We start from the raw sequence: 24,865 nt of genomic DNA, 5'->3' as shown, positions 1-24,865 counted from the left end.
GCACACGTAGTTTTAATGCAAGGAGCCACGTACTTTCTATACACATTTTACAAACACACGCACATATATTTTATGCACAAAATAATTGTAATACGCACACGCGGGTACCTCAGTTTACACATGAAGACAGGTGTTCTCTAAAGTATGTCCGCATTCCACTCTTGAGAATACTTACCTGTGTGTGGACTTTTAAACTCCCATTCTTCCAGATCTCATCGCCCCACCTAAATCCTTTGGTGCTGCAGCCTGGCCCCCAGTATTTAACCCAGTCCTCCCAACCAGAAACTGCAGACAAAAGATAAGCGCGCAGTTTCTGTTCTGCAGCTCAGTTAGCAAGTGTTAAAGCGTGCAAACAAGTATGGTATATGCGCATATACCGTTTCCAAAATACTAGCTTGTCGGCAAACTTCTGAACCCTTCCCCAGAATACCCCGAAGTGCCCCATTTTTCCTTTCAACATTACACTCGACACTTCTAGTGTGCGTATATTTCTGGCTTTTGCAAAACACAACTTACACGTGCACATTGTACTTTCATGTGTAACTTCCCATTTTACATGCTGAAATGTTTTGAAAATGAATCCCTAAAGGTTTATTGCATTATATATCCATGTATAGTACATCTGCTTAATTGTCTCTTTGGTCGGTAGTAGGAAATATTTTATGAAAGCAAAAGATATAACAAATTGGATTGGCATAAGTACACCCTTGATTGGTATCTCTGTACTAAGTGGAAAGTCCTGATTAGAAATTGTGCATTGTCCTTTTCTGAATGTGGGTAGGAGTGTGATTAAATCACGCTGCGATTAAGAGCACTTGTGAGTCTGAATATAAATAAGGCATTGGGCCGTCCTTTAAAATCAGATTTTGTTGAGCACATTTAGTTGGAGAGTGGATGATGAATTAAGAGGAACTTCTATTCTATCCTGAAATGGGTGAATAAATCCGTGCTTGACATGCGGGGCACATAATGAAGAATATCATAGAGATTTCTGTTTTTTAATTCAACTGTGATGTAATTTAGCCGAGCAGCTTTCATTCTTGCAAGCTAAAGCCTTTTATAAACTTGCTTAATAAAGGATTATAGTGTAACTGATGGTGTCTGCTTGAGGTAAATGGATTAAACGCTGGGGCGGAAATGTGTTCCCCCCTCCCTGCAGAGCAAAGAGAGGGAGAGAGAGAGATTACTTCTTTACTGCCAGTAATGGCTTCACAGAATCCCTCTTTCCAGAAGATCTTCTGTTTTTACTCTTGTTATTTCTCCCTCCCCTCCATAGGGCACTAAGAAAAGTTGGTTTAATTGCTTGAAACCTGTTGACAGAAAAGAAAGCTGTCGATCCAGCTGGGATTTCTTATCTGGGCAGCAACACTTGGACACTGTATAGGGTGGTCTCTGGTCTTTGGGTTACTGCAGATTATACTCCGATTGTTACACGGTAAATTAGCTTTCTCTTGCAGTGGGGGGGGGGGGTTTCACTTCATTTTGCAGACAAGGAGGTCAGAAGTAACCCTGTACCCATTTTACAACACCTCCAGAGGCGAGAGTTAGAAGCGTGGAGCATGACCTTTCCAGGGAACCAGAGCTGCAAGTGGAGCTTTGTGGCTGTCAATCAAACCCGACTAAAGGCTGGCGTTAGGGGAATGCGTGAAGGCAGGGAGTTTGGAAGCTGGGTCAGTGAGAGGGTAGCATTTAGTGCTGCTATAAGAGGGATCCCTTGGTGGATAGAGATAATGGAGGTATAGTGTTATCAAGACGCCCAGGCCCCCAGCAACAAATTTCAATTGGTCTATGCTGGTTGAATTGTTAAAACCTTTACGTCAGTCAGGGAAATATTTCTTCCCTCCCTTCAGAGCAAAAAGGTTCTTGGGCCAGGCATCGGTTTTTTTTTTTCTCTCAGAGGTTATAATATGGTAGTTGAGGACTGAAGGCAGTCCCTGCTCCACTGCAAACCTAATGGGCTTTATTTGAAGGTCATGAGCCGTGTGTCGTGAAGGTCACTGCCAGGTTTTCTGAGTATAGGAAAATTAGAAAATGATTCGTTAACCCAGATAAGAATGCCGTAGGATTCAGTGTAGATCCCAACCTGTGAACGGTGATGAAACCCCCGCGGAGGAAATGGTTATATCTTCCTCAGGAAGGGTGGGGCAGGGGAAAAGCATCAGAAGAGAGAAGGTGACTCCTGAGGGCTGGAATGGGAAAGGGGGTCTGATATTTTTAACAGTGGTAATTTTGCTCTGAGACCATGCTGGGAACCAAATAAATGACTCCAAGCCTTTGGCTTCTCCCTTCATTCTTTTCACCTTTTATTAGGCCCCTTACCATCAACTGGGTGCCACTTCTAAAGACAGGAACCACATGAGCACAGGCGATCCCTGCCATTAACTGCAGTAAGCGTTGTCCTGTTAGCAGCAAAGCTACACTAGTGCTTTAAAAATCAGTTCAGGACCCAGCATGGTACGGCATTCCCATAGGAATAGAAACTAATGGCATGTTGATAATGTTTATTTAGGTGTTTAGAGAAGGAAGATGGCATACAAGCCAAACATAAATAGAAAAAAAAAAAAAAAAGAAATTCACGTTGTCCTTTTCCAGGGGGCCATACAAAAATTGTGAATTTTACTGGTTCTGCGGTATAGAAAAAGTTTAAATAAGTAATAAAAAGCGCCATAACAATCAGAGGCTCATTGTTCGTGAAATAGATAAGAAGAGGTTGAATAAATATTGGTTCGGGAGAATAAAGCGCTCCTTAGACCGATGGGTGCATATGAGAGAGCTGAATTGTGATAAAGCTGGAATGGTTAGAATTTCTGGGAGGAGATGGTTACAGTCGTGTGGGACTGGCAGAGGGTGGAGGTCGATGCCTAGGCCCACATCTTGTGATCGGGGAGCAGATGATAGAGGGCGGCTCCGGGACCTCAGCACTGCTGTACGGTGAGATTCCTGACATGGGGTGGGTGCTCTGTGAGGTGACTGCGTTTGCTTGTAGAAACGAGAAGGAATGTTACCAGCCAGGGATCATAGAAGATCTCACCGTATCTTGATTGTGTTGCTAAACGTTGACAAGAAACGTGACAATGTATTGCTTAAAACTCCGGAGCCAATGTACTAAAGCACGTTAAGATTTTGCAATACCAACCCATGTATACTTCGCTGTCTGCAGTAATATGCACCTCATTTGCTTCTCATTAATGCTGGCCATTATTTTATCCATATTAATGGCCGATGGCAGCACACTTGTGTAAAACTGAATCTAAGTCTTTTTCATGCCTGGCATGCAAAAAAAAAAAAAAATTGATGGAAAAGCTTTCATTTGTGACATTTATAGTTTAATTTTCTTTGTGTATCTTGGTATACTGCTAACAAACATGGAAAACAGTGTGCTAAATCCCCGGTGAATTGGAAAGTCTCAGGAGTAGAATGAACCCTGCTGTGTGTTCACTTTCCTCTGCTGTGGAAGAGTTCATGGACATGCAGGTTTTTTTATTCCTAGTCTAGGCAAAGCGGAAGCAGTTTCCGTCAACTCCCCAGCTGTTAATGCCAGTGTGCTCTCTCTCTCTCTCTCTCTCTTTTTCCTCCTTCCAGTTATGCTGCCTGTGGGGAGAAGTCTAGGGATGGCCACCTCATGAAGCCTGTAATGACAAGGAGTCAGCGGCTGCCGCGAGCTCTGAACCTGAGGTGACTGCAAGGACTTGGGAGCACCTCCGTGAACCCCACCCCCGCCCTCCCTCCGCAGAGCCCAGAACAACATGAACAAACTGAACTTCCAGAACAACAGAATCATGCAAGATCGACGGAGCATTTGCATTTTCCTTCCTAATGACGACACCCTGAATATTATTATAAACGTGAGTACATCTCCAAGCCCCAAACTGGCCCTGGGCCTCCCTGAAGAGATCTGACTAGCGGGAGCATCAGTGGGATCGCTAGACATACAGGCTCAGTACCTTCCAGATATGGACCAATGTTTATTGTCTGTAAGAGCCACACTTAGGGGGCTGATGTACTAATCGGCATTCGGCAAAGATTTTTGCTGAAACGAACCGCAGCACTACGGAAAGTTGTCTTGTGCTGCCGGCTCATTTTAACATCCTGCAGATTGCTTCCTGGTAAATTTTATGGAAAAGCCCATGCAAATGTTTCACAGAAAGGCCCGGCTTTGTGTAATTCTTTGTGCATAATTTTGCTACTGTTGAATTGCTAATGAGCTTGTTTGAATGATTTTTCAGCTCATTAGTGATGCAGCATAACTTTTATGAATGACTTTACAAATGCAAAATTAGGTTCAAAAGATGGCAACCAAAATTAGGTGCAAAAGCATGCAAACGTTTTTGAGCAATTTTACATTTTTATGTGCATGATCAGGCTCGTGACGTTGTTCATAGCTTAGTACAACGCCTTTTAGGGTTTGAGATAGTGACTTACAGTTTCGTAAAGGAAAGGGCATTTCTGGAGTTAGAAACATTACAGTTTGGATTCTATTAATTTGTGTTAAAAAATAGATTCTAAATTGGGAAGAATAAGTACACATCAACAGTCCTCATTTTATTGTAGCAAACGCAAGGGCCATTGATTTCTCCACATTTCTGTCTTTGGGGTCAATGATCCAGTACAACATTGCATGGGTTTTGATTTCCATTAAAGGGGATTTCTGTGCTCAGTTTTCAAGGGGCCAGGGGCCAGTCTGGTGGCTTAGTGGCAATGCTGAAGACTGCCTTGCAGAGGGGCTCAGGGTCAGTTCCAGGGTCTGATCGTCTACTCCCTGAGCCAGCCAGAGGTGGGGATGCCATGGATGCAGGCCTCATGGCAACAGTGCCTCTAGGCCAGTATTTCCCACCCCTCTCCTGGAGGCACACCTAACTAGTAGGGTTTTTGGGATTGCCACAATAAATATGCATGAGACAGATTTGCATACCCTGGGTCTCCAATGTGTGTAAACCTATCTCATGCATATTCATTATGGGTATCCTCAAAATACGACGATTTCTCATCCCTCCAGGAGCAATGGTCTCCTTCAACCTCTTTGTAAACTGAAAGTTTATCAACTTGAAGACAGCTTCAGGCAGGAGCATGGAGTATGACAGGGATATAGCATCAGTTCTAGCTTCTTTAACATCAGTGATCTCCCTACACTACAGGGGAATCCTCAGACCCAGGACTGAAACTAAATAAATCAGAGATCAGATGCCTGCAGTAAGTAATCAGGTCATTTTATCTCATACACTAGAGAAGGAGGTGACCAATCCAGTCCTCAAAAGTCACAAATAGACTTTGTTTTCAGGATCTCCATAATACATATGAATGAGATATATTGGCATACAATGGAAGTAGTGCATGCAAATCTCTCATGCATATTCCTTGTGGATATCCTGAAAAACAGACCTGTTTGTGGTTCTTGAGGGCTGGAGGATGCAGCCTTTACACATGCGGTGTTGTCTGGACTACGGGCAGCCTCCCACCCTGTTGGGGAGTAGCTCAGGTACATCCCACTGGTCCTGAGACCATCTGTCTACACACTAGGAAATGGAGAAATTACTTCTCTGATAATTTTGTTTTCCTTAGTGTAGACAGATAGACTCATCTTCCCGCCCTCGGCTGCCACATGAGTGTGTCAATAGTCCTCTTGTGGGGTTCTGGGTCCCAAGGGATTACTGCTACGTGTGTTAGAGAGCTGCGCCCGCGTGTACTCACTTCTTGTACCATTCTCCTGCCCTACTAGGGGCTGCTTGCAGTGCGGGCCAGTCTACACCGCCGCATTCCTTGGGATTCCTCATGGTGGCATGGACGCCGTCACCACTCTCTACGACTTCGGCCCTTCCTAGGTGCGCACGCGCATCACCGGCCCTGCCTTTGAAGCCTCTTTGGCTGGAACCTTGGGGGCGTCCTTGTTTGATGATGTCATTGGACTGCTGTATTTAAGTTCCACCTTTGCCCCCAGCTAGCCGACTTGGCAACAAGTTCCATATGTGTCTACAACCACTGCCTTTGTGTTCCTGAGACTTTGCTGCCTAGCCTTTGCACCTGGACCCTATCTGGCACCCGCTCCTCTGGGGTCAGTGTGCACTCCTACAGGGACTCGCTCCCCTGGCCTACCCCGCTCCTCGGGATGGCTCTGCGCCTCCTGGGTTCTATTCTGCAAGGCTTTCTACTTCTCGGATTTCTCATTGGAACACCGCGGTGACCTGTGAGTTCCACGACAGGGCTTTCCCACTCCTCGGGGTTGTGCCAATGTTCTACATAAGACTGTTTGCAGCTCCCCACTCCTCGGGGCTGCGCCTACGAGTATCTAGAGACTCTCAGAGCTTCCCCCCCCCCCCCGCTCCTTGGGGTTGTGCTCTCAGGTATCACTGTGACTGTCAGCCCCCACTCCTCAGGGTCGCGTCTACTCTAGACTGCTGGCATTTCCCCACTCTCCGGGACACTGCCTACATCTGCAGCGGAGATCTGGCTTGGGCTTTCCTGCTCCGTGGGTTGGCCTGCGTGTTTGCATCAACGCTCTCTATGCTGCACAAGCTCCGCCCCTCAGGGCTGCCTTCCCGGGGAACGTCCTGCATGGCTAGTCTTGCGCCTTCTGCTCCGTGGTCTATCTGGCGCCTCCTTCCTTCAGGGCCTCAGCCCAGGAACTGCCTCCAGCCTGCCATCCTATTGGGGTAACCTCCTGATCCCTGGGGACCTCTCCATCACTGTGCCCAGAGCTCCCTGCTGTGCCTACACCTCGCCTCCCGACGTTGTAGACCTGTAGGGCTCCTCCCCACAAGTAGCAACAACTCTCATCTCGGGCCAAGGGTCCACACACCTACGAATCACAACAACATTTTCATCCAGGCCCTAGCTTGGGGTACCTAGAATCTTATGAGTTCAGTGTTTATGGTTGGTTGAATACAGTTCTGGTTATTTGTTTTTGTATTTTTCAATCAAGTTATTTTGCTAGTCTGTCCACAATTGCTTTTGAAGAGAATACTGGCAGCCTGAGGTCACTGCAGGGTTATATATACTGTGACATCAGCTTGCTCTGTCTCCATCTGCTGGCAGGGGAGCATAAACCCACTGGTCCTGAGTCCATATGTAATCACTAAGGAAAACAAAATGATCAGGTAAGTAATTTCTCCATTTGGCAATCTTCTCAGAAAGATGCATACATTTCCCTGGACATCCTCTTCCAGTGGAGCTCCTGCTGTAAGAGTATTCACTAGAACATAAACTGGTTAGCCGTGTATAAGAGGTAAGGTAGGACAAGACAATGACAAATACTACTCCTACATATTACTTTTATAGCACTGTTGTAGATGAGAGTTCAATAGTTAAGGAGGAAAGAGTCGGGAAAGGATGGGTGGAACCCCCTCCCTCTGCTTTATTTTAGGCATGTGCACAGCTTCTGAAAAGCTATCCCGCAGTGTCCTTAGAAGTACGGCTCTCTGATGTTTTGCATTTCATGGGGTTATAGCTGTGAGTTATGTTTGGAGTTTTGCCTTGAGCACATGCTTGAACAATCTTAAAACTTTTGTTCTTCTGCAGGTTAAAGCACTGTGTCATGAGTTACTTGACCAAGTCTGTGACCTGCTCAGGCTAAAGGACTCCCATCTGTTTGGACTCAGCGTCATCCAGAGTAAGTCCTACAACACACGTCAAACTTACAGAGAAGATAAAAAGAAATAGGCCCTCTTCTCTAAGCTGCAGGATAATTGGCTAATGGATTTATTTACCAGGAAATGAGCTCATACTGTTCCATTGGTCGCTCAAGCTCAGGGCGAGTTAACAGTCAGGTACAGTAGCCCAGAGGCTTACAATGGAGGGTTAAGTGACTTGTGCAAGGTTACAAGGAGCAGGATTCAGTCTCTGGCTTCCCTGGTTCTCAACCTGGTGTATTAATCACTTAGCTACACTGAAGTTCTTTTTCTATAACCTTTATGATTGTATCCTGCCCAGGACTTGGGTGGCTGGATGGCCATACTCAGCGTGTGAAATTTAAAAATTAAATATTTTATCTTTAAATAGGGATTGTGATTTTATAGCATTTATTTTTACCGTTTACATCTGCATTTTTCTGCTTTTCATCTTAAGTGGAATTTTTCTGTATGTTCCACGTTTCTTTGTTTCTTTAGATGCACGCATCAGGACTATTGTTTATCCATATTTATTTTGATTGTGTGGAAGCTCTTCGGCTGGGGGAAATCTACACTATAAACCCATGCAAACAGAATCTTGGCTTCTAAGGGGGCTGTTTCTGGAGACCCCAAAGAATAAATTGTTATCATTCTTGTAACATTGGCGATCGCTCTCTCTCTCTCTCTCTCTCTCTCTCAGTGTGATCTAGACTTCTCCACCCAGATCAGCTCCTGTCTGTTCTTGGGGTGAGGCCTGTCAACCTCCTTCCTACCGGTCCAGCTGTACTTTCCAAGCCCCTGGCTCGTCTAGCCCTTAGTGTCTTATTTGGGTGGAACTCAGTCCCTCCCGCCTCCAAAACTCCGCCCAGGAGCCCCCGTTTGTTTTTTTTTTCTTTCTGCTTTCCCGTGATTGTGCCGCGGTGACATTTGTTTCCTCCTTTGGGGACCTGGAGTGGCCATAGGATATGTGCATTCCGGTATAGCAGATAAAAACAGAGTTACCCCGGTTAGGTTGGCCGTATGTGGGTTAGTGGATTTTCAGCTATCTAAAACTATGTGCAGACCAAGGTGTCTGCACCAAGAAAGAGGCCTGTGTTAGATGTGCGTGCATGTGTTACGTATTCAAAAGGTATGTGTATCGACAGCAGGCCACTCAGTGGGCCTAATTTCACACCCCCCCATTTTACTTCTCCTAAATATATTCATTTAAATGTACCCAGATAATTGTACAGTTTTTAGTCTCATTGTGCAAACATTGGTACCGTGTCTTTGAACATCACCTTGCTCTGTGCCGGCTTGCAATCATGCACATCTCTTTGCTGTTGAACACTTTGCTGGAAATTTAAGCCCAGAACGTCAGGAGCAGGAACCTCAGGCTGGATCCGCACTCCCAGGGTTGAGGAGCTCTTATCCTCTGAAAGATCTGGGCCTAGTTGAAAGCATTTTATGAATTCCCTCCCTCTCCATCTCTGGAGGTTGGGCGTGGTGGTATTTAGAATAAACAAAAATACAGATTACATTAAAGCATCATTCCTGTATATTTATCCATGCAAACATGAACTAAACTCTGTGGGGATCATTTTATAACAGCGTGCATAAAAAAGTCGGCAAATAAGTGACGCCGGTGTTGAAAGGGAACTTATGCCCAAATTTTCAAAGGCCTGCACACGTAAAATATGGGGTTTATGTGCATGACTGGGCCCTTCGCACATTGCGCACATTTTAAAATGGGACTGGCCGTGCGCATAAACCCCGTTACCTGCACAAGAGCTGGGCCTGTCCAGGGAGGTGGGGTATGGGAGGGGTAGGCCGGGACAGCACCATTGTACGCTGTCTCGGGGAAGCACGCACTGGCAGCTGGCCGGTGTGCGTAACTTGCTTCTAACTCTGGAGGAGCAGTAAGCAGAAAAATTAAAAAAAATTGGGATAGCTAAAAACTGCTTTTCTATGCACCCTCCAACTTAATATCATGGTGATATTAAGTCGGAGGTCCCGAAGAGTAAAAAAAAGTTTAAAAAAAAAATTTTTTTAAATTGGAAGTCGGCCAGCGGCTGTCGGGTCGAAAACCGGACGCTCAATTTTGCCGGCATCCGGTTTCCAAGCCCGTGGTTGTCAGCGGGCTCGAGAACCAACGCCGGCAAAATTGAGCGTCAGCTGTCAAACCCGCTGACAGCCGCTGCTCCCCTAGCGCCTCCTTTTGCCCGGATCTACCGCCGGGCCTCATTTAAATACTGTATTGTGAGTGGCCTGTGTGCACGCCGGGAGAGCGGGCGAATGCCTGCTCTCCCGCGGACTTTACTGAATCGGCCTGTTTGTAAGCTAATACGCTTTCTGTGGGATAACTCATAAGACCTGTGCTCACAGCACGGACAGACTTAAAACCGTTGTTAAACCCGTCCCTAGCGAGCCAGTTTAAAAGAAGTGTTCGCTTGCAATATGTTCTTCAGAGAAGGAACTGGGCCTAAGTTTGCAGTCAGCACTCTTCCCAGATACACTTACTTGCAATTATATTTGAGATACGTTATCAGCCCCGCTGTGTTCCACGCCGTTAATTCCCACTTGTCCAACCCAACCAATAGATTAGAGGAGCTGCATGCAGGGCCTCCAGATTAATTCTTTTTATTTTGAAAGTTCACCTGTCAGGGTCTCAGGGGTATTTAACCTCCCTGCTCTTGGAGGTGCAGTGATCACAAACTGTAAATCTTAAGGCTGACATGGGGGGGGAGGGGGGGAGGAGAGTGGGCAGCCTGATGTGAGCTGATTCAGGACAGATTCACACACTCCAGCTATCGGGCAGTTTGCTAAGTGGGAGGGATGCTGTTAGTCTTTAACTCCTGCCAGTAAAATGTGGAGTTTAGGATGATGAATGGGGGACAGCTGAGACAGAGAGCTGATAGATGGATTCAGAAGGAGCCTCATTCTTAATGGAAAAAATTCTTCCCAGCAGGCTGGACGAATGTTAACTTTTAACACCTGAGACTTTTATTAGCTATGCATCAAACCTCAGTGGAGAGACAAATCGAGAGGATATAAGATCACAGCACGTGTGGTTTATCCTTCATTAAATCATTTAGGGTTCTGAAATGTTTTCCCTTCCTGGGTGTCTCTGTTGTGTAGAGTCAGGAAGAGCAGGAGATCTGAATCCCATCTCTGCCCTATGAGATCAGTTATTTCAGTGATAATACTCATGGTGATGGGTGCTATGACTGGAAGAGCTTCCCCACTGTGGCAGCCAAATGTCATTTGACAAAGGCAGGGTCATCCTTTTGATAATGCCCACTGTCAACAGCACTGTCACTGGAGTGTGGAATAAAACAAATTCCCCCAAAACCCCCAACAACATTATTTTATATTTGTTTTCTGTAAAGCGCAGTATCAGCAGCAAGCTTCGGTGGGCTTTTTCCGTCTGTTATTGCCCTGAGAAGGTGACTGCCGACGGGCTGGCATTTTAACATTCCATTCACTAGCCTGAGTGAGGGTCAATTCAAAATGTATCCGTGCTGGCTTTCGAAGAGGTCAGTCTCTGTGATAAGTGGTTTGTGGCACAGCAGGAGAACGCTTTGTTCCGTCGTCCGGGACAACTGTCTCATGCCCTGTGCGGCCTCTCCAAAAGCAGAATGATTGCACTGCGGCTGTCTGCTCACCTCAGCAAGGAAGATGAACGGAAGTCAGGCAGGTGGGCTGAGCGGGTGGCTTGGGTGGTTAAGTGTTGTGTGCTGTCGTGTGGAAGGTCCCTGGTTTGATCCCTGGGTAGGGTTTTCCATTTCCCTGTGGGGGGAGGGAGTTAGGGTCATTGGTTAAGGGTAACACTTCATGGCCAGATTCAGGGCCTATGATTATAGGGCTTCCAGAAGGCCCTCCAGTTCAATGACCGAGCTAAACTTGATATAAAACAGGAGAAAAAAATTCACAGGTAGTTGCAAATAAAGGCTTATGTCTCTATCTCCGCTCTGGTTCCAATACAAAGGAGCAGGAAGAAACTGCCAGGTCCAAAAAAGAAGCTAGGCAGGTGCTATTCATCTCCCAAAATATAGTGAAAACAAATTTCTGCTTAGTATATAAAAGTTAGATTGTTCTAAAGGAGTTGCAAAGAAATTAAGAATGTGCGGGCACATCTCATTCCCATTGTACAACCTGTAACCTGCAGCTTTAAATGCTTAAAACATTATTTTTATTCAAGTTTAAACATTTTACAAGAATAACTTGCACCAGAAAACAAAGACAAAATCCAGAAATAAAAGAAAAAAGAATTGAATAATCTGAAATACTTTTTTAAAAAAAAGGAAAAGCCACTGTATCTCTGTATCTTATGGTAGTCCACAATTAGAGAGGGAGATCCAGGAACATTCCTGAGTGGGAGATTATATATTGAAAAAAAAAAAACAAGTATCACACCTTAAATGATGGCTTATTCAGCCCACTGCTGATCTACCCCACATAACTCAAGGCACATTCAGTTTTAGGGAGTCCTGGAAAAATCTCATTTGCGAACACTCAACAACAAAAAAAAAAAAAAGTCCAACATTTTGCCACTTCAAAATACATTTTCAAGGAAAACGATTCATGAATACTGCTTCAAGAGCAATCGCCTCCTGATGCTTTGCAAGGAATGTTTACCTACATTCTTATTAGGTGTAGAAATATCTGGAAAACGCCATCGTTCTGGCCATGAAATAAGGCCTTGTCCCGATCCTGGGGGAACACGGTGGTAACAAGCAGTGGCCCCTCCCCCTCTTTAGTGTGACCTTGTCATCTGACCTTTCTAGCAGACCTGTAAGGTCAAGACTGTCCGCAGACAGATGGCCTTTCTCTAAGTGGGCCCCCTAGCCCTATCCCCCAAGCCATTTGCCAGTTATTAAAAAAATAAGCCCTGCTAATAGGTAGAAGGGCTTCGGGTGGCACATTTAAAGTCATCTGAAGATATTCCCTGAATATTTCAATTGGGAAATGGGTATGACTTTTGGGAAAGATTAAGACACAAATATTCAAAGGCCTTGCAAAGTTTTCTACATTTTCCATTTTCTTGGTTAATACCAGATTACTTGGAGGCAAAGTTGTCAGAGTGGCAGACATCTGGGTACAATGCTGATTCAAGTGTTCAACCTTCTCCACGCGAGTCTTCAGGGAAACCTCCTGAGACTGTATCCACTGGTGAATATTTGTGGTTAAAATTACCAAAGAAGTTACAGCCTGCTTTGCGAGGTTAAAACTGTCCACAGTAAATCCAACTTTATGGTGGCAGGGTTATCTAGGCAGGGACCAGAATGTGCCACAAAGACAGATCCCATTCCAACTGAGCTTCCTCCCATCTGAGTCTCCAGATGTCATCAGCAGAGATACTCTGGTGGATCCTATCACCCACACCAGCTCCGGTTTCCGATTGCACATCTAGGTTTCCGCACGGGGATTCCATTGGCCGAGCTTCCACCACTTAATTCAGGGCTAACCCCGGCTCCCACAGAGTCCACTGAGGGCGCTTCCCCAGCTGTCACAGGCGCTGATACAATCCTTGGAGTTCCATGTGGCGACAAACCCTCTCTTCTAAGAACCTCACTGTATAGGGCGAGAGGAGCCACTAGTGGGCACAAGCTCAGAGAATCATCCACATGTCCCCTTGCAGGGCCACTTGACTATCAATAGCACAGCCATGGACCCTCCAGATGCTTGTCCTGATGCTCCAGTAAGGAATCCCTCAATCTTGTTCTTTTTGGCAGGATTCTCACAGGAGGTTACTGGGGATATCCTCAAACACTGCCCTTACCTATGACCATGAGAAAGTTACGGAAGAAAGTAACTCGAAGAGAAATACTGCAGACAGAGCTCCAAATATGCACTGTGTCATTAAGCCATCATCCTGGATCTCCAGTCTAAAATATTTTCGCTTTGGGCTTGATTTACCCAAAATCTTTTAGGCCTTTGGTGGGCAAATATCAAGTTAAAAAAAAACCAAAAAGACCAAGCAAATAGCAATTGTCATGAAAGGAACTATTTGGACAAATAAAAAAGATATTTGTCATGGCAGACAGAAAAAATATTCTGCGTGAGTTCAGCAGGAACAGACACTGCATTAACGCTCTCTGCTATGTCCAAATATTTGGACTCAGACATCTGTTCGCCTAAGTGCATGTGTTTATTTTTCACCTCCATCCTTCCTCACCCCCAAATATACTTCCTCCTGCCCCGCAGCTGGCGTGAGCCCAGCACAGAGCCTTGCAGCCACAGCTGCACCTTTCTCCTTTGCTCCAGAAGTGATATATTGATAACATTTCACACTTTTTCCCCATTTAGCAAAAAATTAGAAAAGTTGCAGCTTCCAACTCTCTTAGTTTAAGAGGCAATTTTGATACCGTCGGTGGAAATGCAAACCAGGCGGGTGGTTTTAATGCTCATACTTTTATCCAAAATTTTCAAGAGAAGCTGCTCACGTTGCTTCCCTTTGGGAAAATTAACAAGTGCCAAGAACCCGCGTTGAAAGTGTCCGTATTCTGTACTTTGCACTTGCTATGTCTGCAGGTGGCGGAGGAGGGCAAACGTACGCACACTGCTTTCCAAAGTTCCATGTACGCACACGGTTTTCCTTCCCCTGACTTTTAAACAGGCCCACAGGGATGCCTTTTAATTTTTTGATGTGTTTAAAAATGCATGCGCTCTGGAACCCGCTGCGGCCATTTAACTACGTTTGAGGAGAGCGGTGTTCAGTCAGGCCATTTCACCCAGGTAAATGCCTTATAAAATTGCCCTCTTACTCTGTATCAGGATTTAGTCTTCCTTTGTTTGTAAAGTTTCACTTTTAAAGGGCCAGTGCCACTTTTAATGCTGGGGAATGACAATTTCATGTTTTAAAAATAGTTGTGGCCTACCCTAATGCGTACATTAGCCTGTTTAGCATGCACGCCATTTCTCTTTTCCCATCATCGTATTTTATTCTGTCCAGTGTTCTTTCCTTATCAATGTAAAGATGCTTTTGCACAGTATGTGAAAGATTTCCATTTTTCTTATCTTTCTTCCTCCATTGATTCTTATGGCTTTGGATTATGTAAACGCTTTTGAGCTTCCTTAGGCTGGATGGTTGTGGAAGCGTGGGCAGGCATTTTTGGCTTCTTGTCTTTAGTTTGAGCTGACATCATAGAGCACATGCAGGATGCTTCCTTTGCACAGCTCCTGATGCTGGTGATGTCAGGAGCGTGAGTCTGCAAATCGTAAAAAGAGTATTGGGGAATCTGTATGGCGAGAAATAAGGGTCAGTAAGCAAGTTGTAAGGGTTATCGTTCTAGTGGATTTTCTCAGTACATCACAGCAACCACAGTATTTTGCTCATTGAGGATAATTTTAAAAGGGACCTCTGCACGTAAAGTAGTAGTTTACCCACAGAAATGACCCTTTACAAAATTGTGCCTAAAATGATTTGCATCCCCTCTGTAGGCACGTACTTTTACACACATTGGGGAGAGGCACTGCAGGGGGTGGAGTCTGGGTGGGGTTGGGACTTAAACCCAAACTTTTTGATTTACAAAAGTCCGCTTTGAAAATTAGTGTGACTTCTGTGCATATTTGCCAGCTAGTTTCTACACAGTATTACAGATTTATCCCTATAATGTAAAGCATAATTCTTCAATCTAAAAACCGACGTAAAGAGTGTTTATTTACGGTACTTTGCCCAAGAGACACAAGGCCTCTAAGCATTTCTGAAACATAGGATGTGATTATTTTTATTTGATGAAGCTGACAAGTGTATTTCTGTTGGAAATCGCTCTAAATCCTGATATTGAGTTAATTGAACCCTGCGTTAAGGAACAATGCAACGATTTTCTACCAAGGCTCAAAAGCCAACCCTATTTTTTTGACATATAACGTGACGTCTTAAATATGAAGTGGATGTAATATTTTTCCTGTCCTTTTTATAACTTTATTTCCCATTTCTCCCCATTTTCCCGCCCACCTGGCTCTTTCATTTACAGATAATGAGCACGTGTATATGGATCTGTCCCAGAAGCTTTACAAATACTGCCCAAAGGAATGGAAGAAGGAAGCGAGCAAGGTGCGAGACGGTGACTCTGCTGACCTGAGATCTCAGCGGGCGCGTATCTTAAGCATTTGCTTTCGCTTAGTTTTTCTGCCCCGGCTTGGCCAGTTGTCAGAAAATAGCTCCAAAACTCAGGGGAAATAACTGTTAATGTCAGAGTTCTTTACGTCTTGTGAGGGTGTGTAGCTCTCGATTTTACTCATCTCCAGCCCAGACGCATCCCTTCCAAGTCAGCTACTGTTGGTTGGGGGGGGAAGCTTGTAAGATCTGTCTGAGATAACTGCTCAAAGAAGAACCAGCGTTCTCATTTAATTATAAAAGTAATTCACTTATCAGAAATGACTTCTGGTAATGCAGTTACCACATTTCATGAGGTAACTGAAAATGCAGCTTATCATTCCTATTTAGTTTAATTGCATAACCCATCATAGTTTTTTTTAAAAATAATCACATAATTTTATGAATCTTTTCATTTGTACAATTGTTTAAGTTTTTGAATTCAAGTATAATTTTATTTTTTCAAGATTGTGGGTTTTCAAAAGACATGCTTAAAATTCCAAAGGGTTTCCCAGGGGGTTTCTTTACCGGTTTATGGGCTCTGATATTTATTTATGTATTTATTTATTTATTTTTATTTCAGCAATACACAAATCTTGTTGGATTACAATTCTACATAGATTGACAAACAATTTAATACCAATTGTACACTTGTAAAATAAAATGCCAGGAATTGAACAGTAGCCTCCCATGCCACCAGAGATGTCTAGTTAGCATTACACCCTAGGGTGAGGCCCGGGGAGGGAATCCTAGTGCGAAAAAATAAGTTTTAAGAGCTTTCCTGAAATGGAGCTGCTATCCTCGGGCAAGTTGTTCCACAGCCTCCTATTTTAAACATCCTCTTTCTGTATTCTGTCAGCCTTATTTCTTTTAGTGGAGGAATCTCCAACAAATGTTGGGTAGATGAGTGAAGTGGGTGCTTTGGATAGTATGTTTGTATGGATGACTTGATACAGGGTGGGGCCAAATTTGCCTGTGCTTTAAATACCAAATTTAAGACTTTGAATTTAATCTGCCATGAAACTAAATAAGATTGGGCGTCGCTGTAGCTAGTTTGTAGAAGTCAATAGGAGCAAACTGTTGCAGATGATACCTTTTTTATTCCACATCCTACTGTGGTAGCATCCAGGTTTCAAGAGCCAGCCTTCTCTCGTCAGGTCAAAGCTGAATGAGCAAAGGATGGTGTTGCCTGAATTTACCAAGAAATTTTTTCGTGGCTTGCAACAGCAGGGTTTGCTTTAAATATTGTCAGTAGATTTAGTGAGATGATGGGAGAAATGGAAGTGGTGTAGGTGTGCTTGGATGGTGTCCATCTAGGCATTGCATTTGTTAAGGATGCTTAGTTTGCTTTAATGTGAGACGAGTTGTGAGAGTAGCGAGGAAGGTGAGGAAAGATGAAAAACAACAGGACTGGCAGTTTCAAGAAATGATGTCTCTGAGTTCTTTTATGTCTGTTTCAAAGGACCTGATTGTTGGAAGCTCAGCTGGCATCTGTTCCTGGATAGTAGCAAAGTTTTCTTTTAGATGCCTGACTGTAACTTTTATAGGATTGTGTGGCTTTGCAAAATGTTTCCCCACAGGTGTGCCCCCTTCTTCTTCTCTATGCTATGTTCTTTTGTACCTGTAGAGGATTATTCGTGTTTGTCCTTTTTTGCTCATTGTAGTGATGCAACACAGCAAAATAAAATGAACTACCACTCCCTCAATGGAACCCTTTCAACTTAGAAATAGCAGATGACGTCATTTTATTCATGACTAGCCAAGACAATAAATCAGGCTGAAACTTACAAATGTTGCTGTCATTCCACACAAGTTATGTTTCAATGCCTGCGCCATCTTCTCTGACCTGCATGGTCTTGGGACACAGCAAGCGTGATTCTCAAACTGCCCGCATAGTGGTAATGTTTGGGTGTACATTGTATATGTAAACTTTATCAAGGATTTTCAAGGCAAACATTTGCGCATAAATTCATTTTGCAAAAATACTCGGGGAATTGGCCAAGTATGCCCACACATTAACTGGTGTAAAGTTACACCTCCTCTTTGGAAGGCGTAAGCTACGTGTGTACACTTCCATATATGCTTTTAAATATCAAAAAGTATTGACAGAAGTGCCAGTTGCAGGGAGCTGATTAGCTGAGTCTCAAGTGAAAGACTTATTGCCCCCGGATCTCTTACTGGCACTGGTCATGGGCCACCATGATCTGCCTGATTATTCACGAACACCTCCACGTAGGCCAGTTACACACACACTGGGAGATCTAAACCCAAAGAGCGAGGTATAGCCTGAATTACTGTTCAGACTAGATAATGTGTTTGGTGCCTTATTATGCCATTTATATTTTTAAACCCAGCAAATAAAGCAGGACTTTGTCGTTTGTTGTAGGGTATTGACCAGTTTGGTCCACCCATGATTATCCACTTTCGCGTGCAATACTATGTGGAAAATGGCAGATTGATAAGGTAAGTAGACATTACAAGTGATAACGTAGTTGTAGAAATTTGATGGATAATGTAAATATTCAAAAGACATTACTGAAAGTATTTTATATATACCTTATCCAACATAAACTATAATTCTCAGTAGGAAACTTGAGATGACCGAGTGTATTTAGGGAGAAAAAATGAAGGACTGACAGAGGTCAAGAAATGATTAGAAACCTTACAGACTATTTTTCAAAGAGAGATTCTGTATAAATAAACATTTGGAAACATAAAGACGTACTCATGAATAAGGAAGATGAAAATATGGGACTAGTAATGTTGATGAGAGCTGACAGCCACTCCTGATAAGACCTCCTTTGAGAGGTTATTCAAATAATCATTTCCATAGAGAATGACAATCCCAAACCTCTGTTAATTGGAGCTAAGGTTTAGTTTGCTAGTTTTGATTGTTGGTTGATTGTTTTATTGCCTACATATGCATTCATCATATATATTACATACAGTAACTGCCCAAGCACATGAATGGAAAAAAATGTTCTTGAAAGGTAAACAGAGAATAAAGGCCTGATTCATTGTCTGAGCCCCAGATGGAATTTGTTTACCCTCTCATCCCCCCCCCCCCAAAGAACTGGTAACATTAAACCCCCAAGGGTGCTTTAACGGCTAATACAGCTAAGACATGAGGTCAGCACACGGTGACTGAGCAAACCAAAACTCTACAGTCCTAGGCTAAAAAATAAAGGAAATGATTTGAGGGAAGGAGACACAATCAGATCACAGTTTTTTTGCAAAAAAAGTTGAAAATAGGAGTTGGATCTTCCTGGGTCAGATTATTAGCATACTGTCCAAGCCAGAAAGCAAAGCATGCTGACCGTCTCGTGAAACGGAGCGAGAAAAACAACAAAAAAAAAATCTTCACCAGAGCGAGGGAGGCCGGCGAAGGAAAGAACGGGAGGACTGGCACTTTCTAAGAAACGATGGTTCTGCTGAGTTCTTTCATGACGGTTTCAAAGTGTCTGATCCTGTTAAGTCCTCTGGCCTTCAGACAGGGCCTGGGTGGTTCTCAGGTTTTCCTTTTCATTCCTGATTGAAAAGTGGCCTTCTTAGAGCGGCGTTCTTGTATGGTAGCATGGAGGGTCTCCCTGTCTGAGTGAACGGGTAAGCCATTAGTACTTATGTCTAAAGCTCTCTTTATAGAAAACCGCTGTTTGACTGTAGATATGAGCCAGCAGGCACTTTGTGCTCATTCTCACAGCTGCAGCTTGCTGTACCTGCTATAGTCTTTGACAGAAAACCAGAGCCAACGCCTTTTTTTTGTGGGACCTTATTCCTTTAGAAGTACAAGGTGAATCAGATCATTTTAAAGTTTAGGGAAAAGGTTAAAGCATTTCTTTTTCATCAAGTTTTTGTTGATTTATTTTAATTTGACAGGTGTTATGGTTGATTTGGAGTAAGAATGTTTTATCTTATTTTGTTTATTTGTAAGCATATAATTCAAAGTTTTATTTTATGTTATTGCAAGTAAGTTTATGCTTTATTTTTATCTTGTTTTATGTATTTGAGTATGTATGTGAATTGCAATCTGCACTGAATCTTAGAGCAGTGGTTCCCAACCTTTTTTGTGTCCTGGCACACTTGGCATTGGGCGCACTTCATCAAGGCACACTAGCACCTTTCCTAACCCCACCCTCAGCATCATCACCTTTTCTCTTCCCTCTCCTCCCATCTCCCACCCTCTCACGTCTCCATGTTTTCCCCTCTCTTTCATCTCCCTTCACTCAGCTACAGTCCTCATCTTCTCTCTACCCCCTTGGCATTATCACTTTCTCCTCCTGTTCCTATCCCCCAGAATCATCACCTTCTCTTCCCTTTCTCTCTATTCCGTGGCATCAACACCTTCTCTTTCCTTTTATCTCCCTTCTACCCCCCCTGCACCATTACCTTTTCTTTCCTTTTATCTCCCCTATCACCTTCCCCTCCCTTCTCTCTCCCTCCACTATCCTGGCATCATCACCATCAACTTCCCCTCCTACCCTCTCCCTCCACCCCCCCTGACATCATCTCCATCACCTTCCCTTTCCTACCATCACCTTCCACCCCTTACCCGACATAATCTCCATCAACCTCTCTCCTAACCTCTCACTCTTCTTTAACCTTCCCCACGCCAATCACCTTCCCTTTCCTACCCTCTCCCCTCCTTGGCATCAGTACTTTTCCTTCCCTCCCCTCTCCTCTCCCCCAACACCCCCAGCTTCCTAGCAAATTCAGCTGCCTCTTCCAGCAGCACTTGCCCGGGGTTGCTTCTTTCTTCTCTGTCTGTTTCTTTTTGTAATCGGAGCTGCATGGGGCCAGCAGGATTTGTGAGCCTACAGGGCCCCCCCCCACCCAATGCCATTTCAACTGCAGAGGAGAAGAGAGCCAGCAGAGGGGAAAACAGCAGACAAGCACTGTTCTCTGACTCCCCCTGCTGGTTGGAGGATATTCTGCAGGCCAGCTGTTGGGGAACGAGAAACCGAAGACTGTCGCACCACATCAGAGCTACAGCTCCGGCACACGGATGGGAGACGCTGTCTTAAAGAATTGCAGACTACAAGAAATATACATAAATAAATCTGAAATTTCAGACAAGAATTCTAACTAGTGCTTAAAAAAATGCAAAAGAAAATGAACAAAATAGTTAAATAGGTTAACAGAAAATATCTCATGTCATTATGAATATGAAAAGATAAAAAGCCAGCACTCCAGAAACACGATACAAATTGTAATCCATTCATCAAGGGTTAAATGAACTGCTGTGCTCACTGTATCCCAGGAGGGCTTGGTTTGATCTCTTTGTACACAATGGTGATGATTCCCAAAGCCATTTCCTCAGATAAATCAGCCCCTCTGAAAATCAAAGCCCACCCCCACCGCTCTGCTCTCCCACCACACTTGGTCTTTTATCTCAGTTATAAACGGAAGCATTCTTGTGGGTGTCTGTAGGTCAGGCGAGTAACATAGTGCGCGCACACACAGTAGATTTCCAAATGTACACGTGCCTTTTCACCCCTGCTCGGCCGCCCACAAAAGTAGCGAACGCAGAGTGCAAGAGCGCGTTCAGAAGATCATTTTCCAAGCCAATTTTATGCGCATCAGTTAGAGCAGGTAATTTCCAAAATCTGTTCCTATATATGGGAAAGAGAGGCTCTTCTGATTAAATACATTCTTTCCACTTGGTATGAGTCAGATGATTTAACATGGTTCCTTTCTGCGAATGTAATAATTTTCATTATCTTGATTTTTATATTTGATTAGGCACCTCGGAAACATTGTTATTTACTAGTTTTTGCTTTTTTTTCTAGTAGATAAGTAATTTGCAACTAGTACCTAATTAAGGTATGAATTGGTTTGTCCTGGGTTTTAGATAATTGGGTTTTTTGATTTAGCTCAGACCTTTTCATTGATAGCTCAAGGCGAGTCACATTCAGGTAGTGTAGGTATTTTCCCTGTCCCCGGAGTGCGCACAATCTAAGGGCCTCATTTACTAAGCCTTTTTCCCCCGTAGACACAGAATGGGAGAAAAGACTTAGTAAATCAGGCCCTAAGTTTGTAGCTGAGGGGGAAGTGACTCTCACCCAAGGTCATAAGGAGCATCGGTGGAGTTGTATCCCGGCTGCCCTGGTCCTCGGCTGTAAGCACTGGGCTGCTCCTCCACTTCATTCTGATTTGTTTCCCAGTACCCCCAGGGTCAGAGAGACAGTGAAACGCACATCAAGGTTTTCATTTACAGACCTCATCATTTTTCTGGTGCTTTATTGCACGTTTTATGCATGCATAGTTTTATGAAATAAAGATTTAATTGATTCCCCAGTCTTTTTCCACTGCTCTCTTTCTGAGTAGACAACCTTTTTGGGTGCACGTATTGACGCTTGTGTTTTTCACTAAGTCACCAAATGAAGGTTTGCTGGTCTTGTGGTGCTTTTTGTTGTAGATTTTCTTACTTCAGACAGACCCGATTAGGTACTTAACACCAGTCCTCCATAATAAGTGGGAGAAAGAAGTGTTCCCATGCACATTCTCACTAAATCTACACATCTGGAATCTATACATCTGGAATTCCCATAAAGTTAAAAACAGCTGAAAATAGCAACCTGCATGTTTTCCTTCCATTTGTGATCAAATGGTGTTAAGTACCCGATTAGGTACTTAACACCAGTCCTCCATAATAAGTGGGAGAAAGAAGTGTTCCCATGCACATTCCCATGCACATTCCCATGCACATTCTCACTAAAGTTTGCTGGTCTTGTGGTGCTTTTTGTTGTAGATTTTCTTACTTCAGACAGACCCGATTAGGTACTTAACACCAGTCCTCCATAATAAGTGGGAGAAAGAAGTGTTCCCATGCACATTCTCACTAAATCTACACATCTGGAATCTATACATCTGGAATTCCCATAAAGTTAAAAACAGCTGAAAATAGCAACCTGCATGTTTTCCTTCCATTTGTGATCAAATGGTGTTAAGTACCCGATTAGGTACTTAACACCAGTCCTCCATAATAAGTGGGAGAAAGAAGTGTTCCCATGCACATTCCCATGCACATTCCCATGCACATTCCCATGCACATTCTCACTAAATCTACACATCTGGAATCTATACATCTGGAATTCCCATAAAGTTAAAAACAGCTGAAAATAGCAACCTGCATGTTTTCCTTCCATTTGTGATCATAAATAAAAGAGTGAAGCCAAAAAATAACACAAGTATATCTGCTAGCAAAACTTAAGATACAAAAATAGTAAAAGAATGCTTCAAAGGGGAGAAAAAGCATTTCGGTCAGAATATGAATAGAAAAGTATATGCCACGGGTAGGCAGGTCACACAAAGTCTGCCTATTACAATCAATACCAGACACTTAACAGTAAGAATGTACATTTCCCCCTTTCTCTTTTGCATCTTCGATTTTCACTCTCTGTTCCCATGCCAAGGCTCCCAGCAGCTCTTACGTAACTGCGTGCTGGTGGTTTGCAAACTCTTGCACGCGCGTCTGAGCAGAGCGGGTAGAATGAGCTGCCCGGGGCTCCAGTGCATGGATCGCAGCCGATCAGCTGGATCTTCACCACCTGTGCCAGTCCCCTGCCATCCCTCCAGCTTGCCAAAGGAATTACCTCCAAGTTTCATGTTGTGCATGACATGACGTGTGTGTTGGAGGGAAGGGCCTTCCAGGTTCCCTACTTCCTCAGCTTCCACTGGCAAGGTGGGATGAGAGAATAATTTACAGTTTAAAGCTTCGCTTGCAGGGGCATAGAAAACCTGATTAGTGGGGGGGGGGGCGGCTCTTTTACTTGCCTGTGACTTTATGACAGGAAGATAGATTTCCTTCACACTTGGTACCTCTGGTGCAGCCTGCTGACCCCTCTTTCATGCTCCTGTGTGGCCTCTCATTCACATGAGGCAGGGGTTTCACCTTCTAGCACAGGGGTAGGCAATGCCAGACCTCGCATGCTGCAAGCTACTCGGGTTTTCAGAATATCCACAATGACTCTGCATTTGCAAGCAGTGAAGGGCAGCGGCTGGTAATGCATCTCATGAATAGTCAATGTGGATATCTTGAAAGCTTGACTGGCTTACGGGATTCCAGGTCGGAAGTTGCCTGCCATTGTTCTAGTGAATTAACTTCCCAACATATTTGTGTATAATAAAAACAGCAGCTTTAGAAATATGAACAAAATGAAAAATATGAAAAAAAAAATGCTCCTGTACCCTTTGATGTGAAAATAATTGATGGGTAGAATGGCAGCCTCTGGTAGTGCTTTGTGCTGCAGCAGTGCACCCAGAGCACTGTGAAGCTGCAGGAGAGGGAACCGCTGTAGGAAAAAAGTGAACAGCTGGTTGACTCATGCCGATGAGCAGAAATGGGAACCGAGCTGAATGCCAATGACTGGCATTGCACTTGCCTTGTGGAAGTTTACCTGGGTGCAAAGTGATAGAAGAACTGATTTCAGGATCACAGAAAAAAAGTGCAAAAGGCCTATAGGAATGATACTATTTCACCCACAGATGCAAAGTGGGAAAATCCCCTTTATTACATTCAGCCTTCGGCCAGTTTACGGTGGCACAGAGGCACTGCTGCTGTGCCTGCCATGTGGAGGACCTAGGTTTGATTCCCAGGTCAGTCTTCTGTTCCCTAGGCCAGCCAGGGCTGGGGATACAGCATTCACAGCCTCTCAGGTGGGTGAGAGGGGAGTCCCAACCACTGCTCAATGGTGGGATCTATTGGCTAGAGCTGGGGGGGGGGGGGGGTCAAAGATCATCACGGCTGGGCTGAGGGAGGGTTTATACACATGGGGGGAGGGAACTGGTTGGTTGCCACTGAAGGCTCATTGCACCCTAGCCCAGCAAGAGGCTGGAAAGCCAAAGGAGTAAGGACCTACAGCTGAGCCAGAAAATAATTTTTAAAAAGTCACTTTGCTGGCACAGTTTTGAAACAACACGTCTTTTATCCAAAGCTCTCATTTCCTGGAACTTCTGGAAAGGGAAATAATTCCACAGGCTTAGACAAAAAAAAAAAAGCGCTGTGGGAACTGCGAGGTCCTTTTGGGCAGGAGTCCCATGCAAGGTTGCCAATTCCACAGAAACATTTTTACTGACAGTCCGAGGATTTTTTTTTTTTTTTACCGGCCACTCAAGTTTTTACTGACTGGGAGTAAAATTATCTAAATGTTTGGGGGTTGAGGGGGCAGTGCGGGTTTCCGAGCTT

At 44.1% G+C, this 24,865-nt stretch overlaps 1 protein-coding gene across 5 annotated transcripts in view; it reads left to right on the top strand.

The window, feature by feature from the left end:
• The window catches only part of FRMD6 (FERM domain containing 6), a 321,577-nt gene that overhangs the window by 254,054 nt on the left and 42,658 nt on the right, over nt 1-24,865 (top strand). For all 5 annotated transcript variants that reach the window (XM_029598335.1, XM_029598336.1, XM_029598338.1 and 2 more), the window contains 4 exons: nt 3,583-3,845; nt 7,513-7,603; nt 15,560-15,639; nt 18,068-18,144. In XM_029598335.1, the coding sequence (XP_029454195.1) occupies nt 3,747-3,845; nt 7,513-7,603; nt 15,560-15,639; nt 18,068-18,144 (347 nt within the window). In that variant the 5' untranslated portion in view covers nt 3,583-3,746. The remainder of the gene's footprint in view (nt 1-3,582; nt 3,846-7,512; nt 7,604-15,559; nt 15,640-18,067; nt 18,145-24,865) is intronic.

Source organism: Rhinatrema bivittatum, chromosome 4 (genome assembly GCF_901001135.1).
Source record: "Rhinatrema bivittatum chromosome 4, aRhiBiv1.1, whole genome shotgun sequence".
Lineage (NCBI taxonomy): Eukaryota > Metazoa > Chordata > Amphibia > Gymnophiona > Rhinatrematidae > Rhinatrema > Rhinatrema bivittatum.
This window is presented reverse-complemented; position numbering and strand designations above follow the sequence as displayed.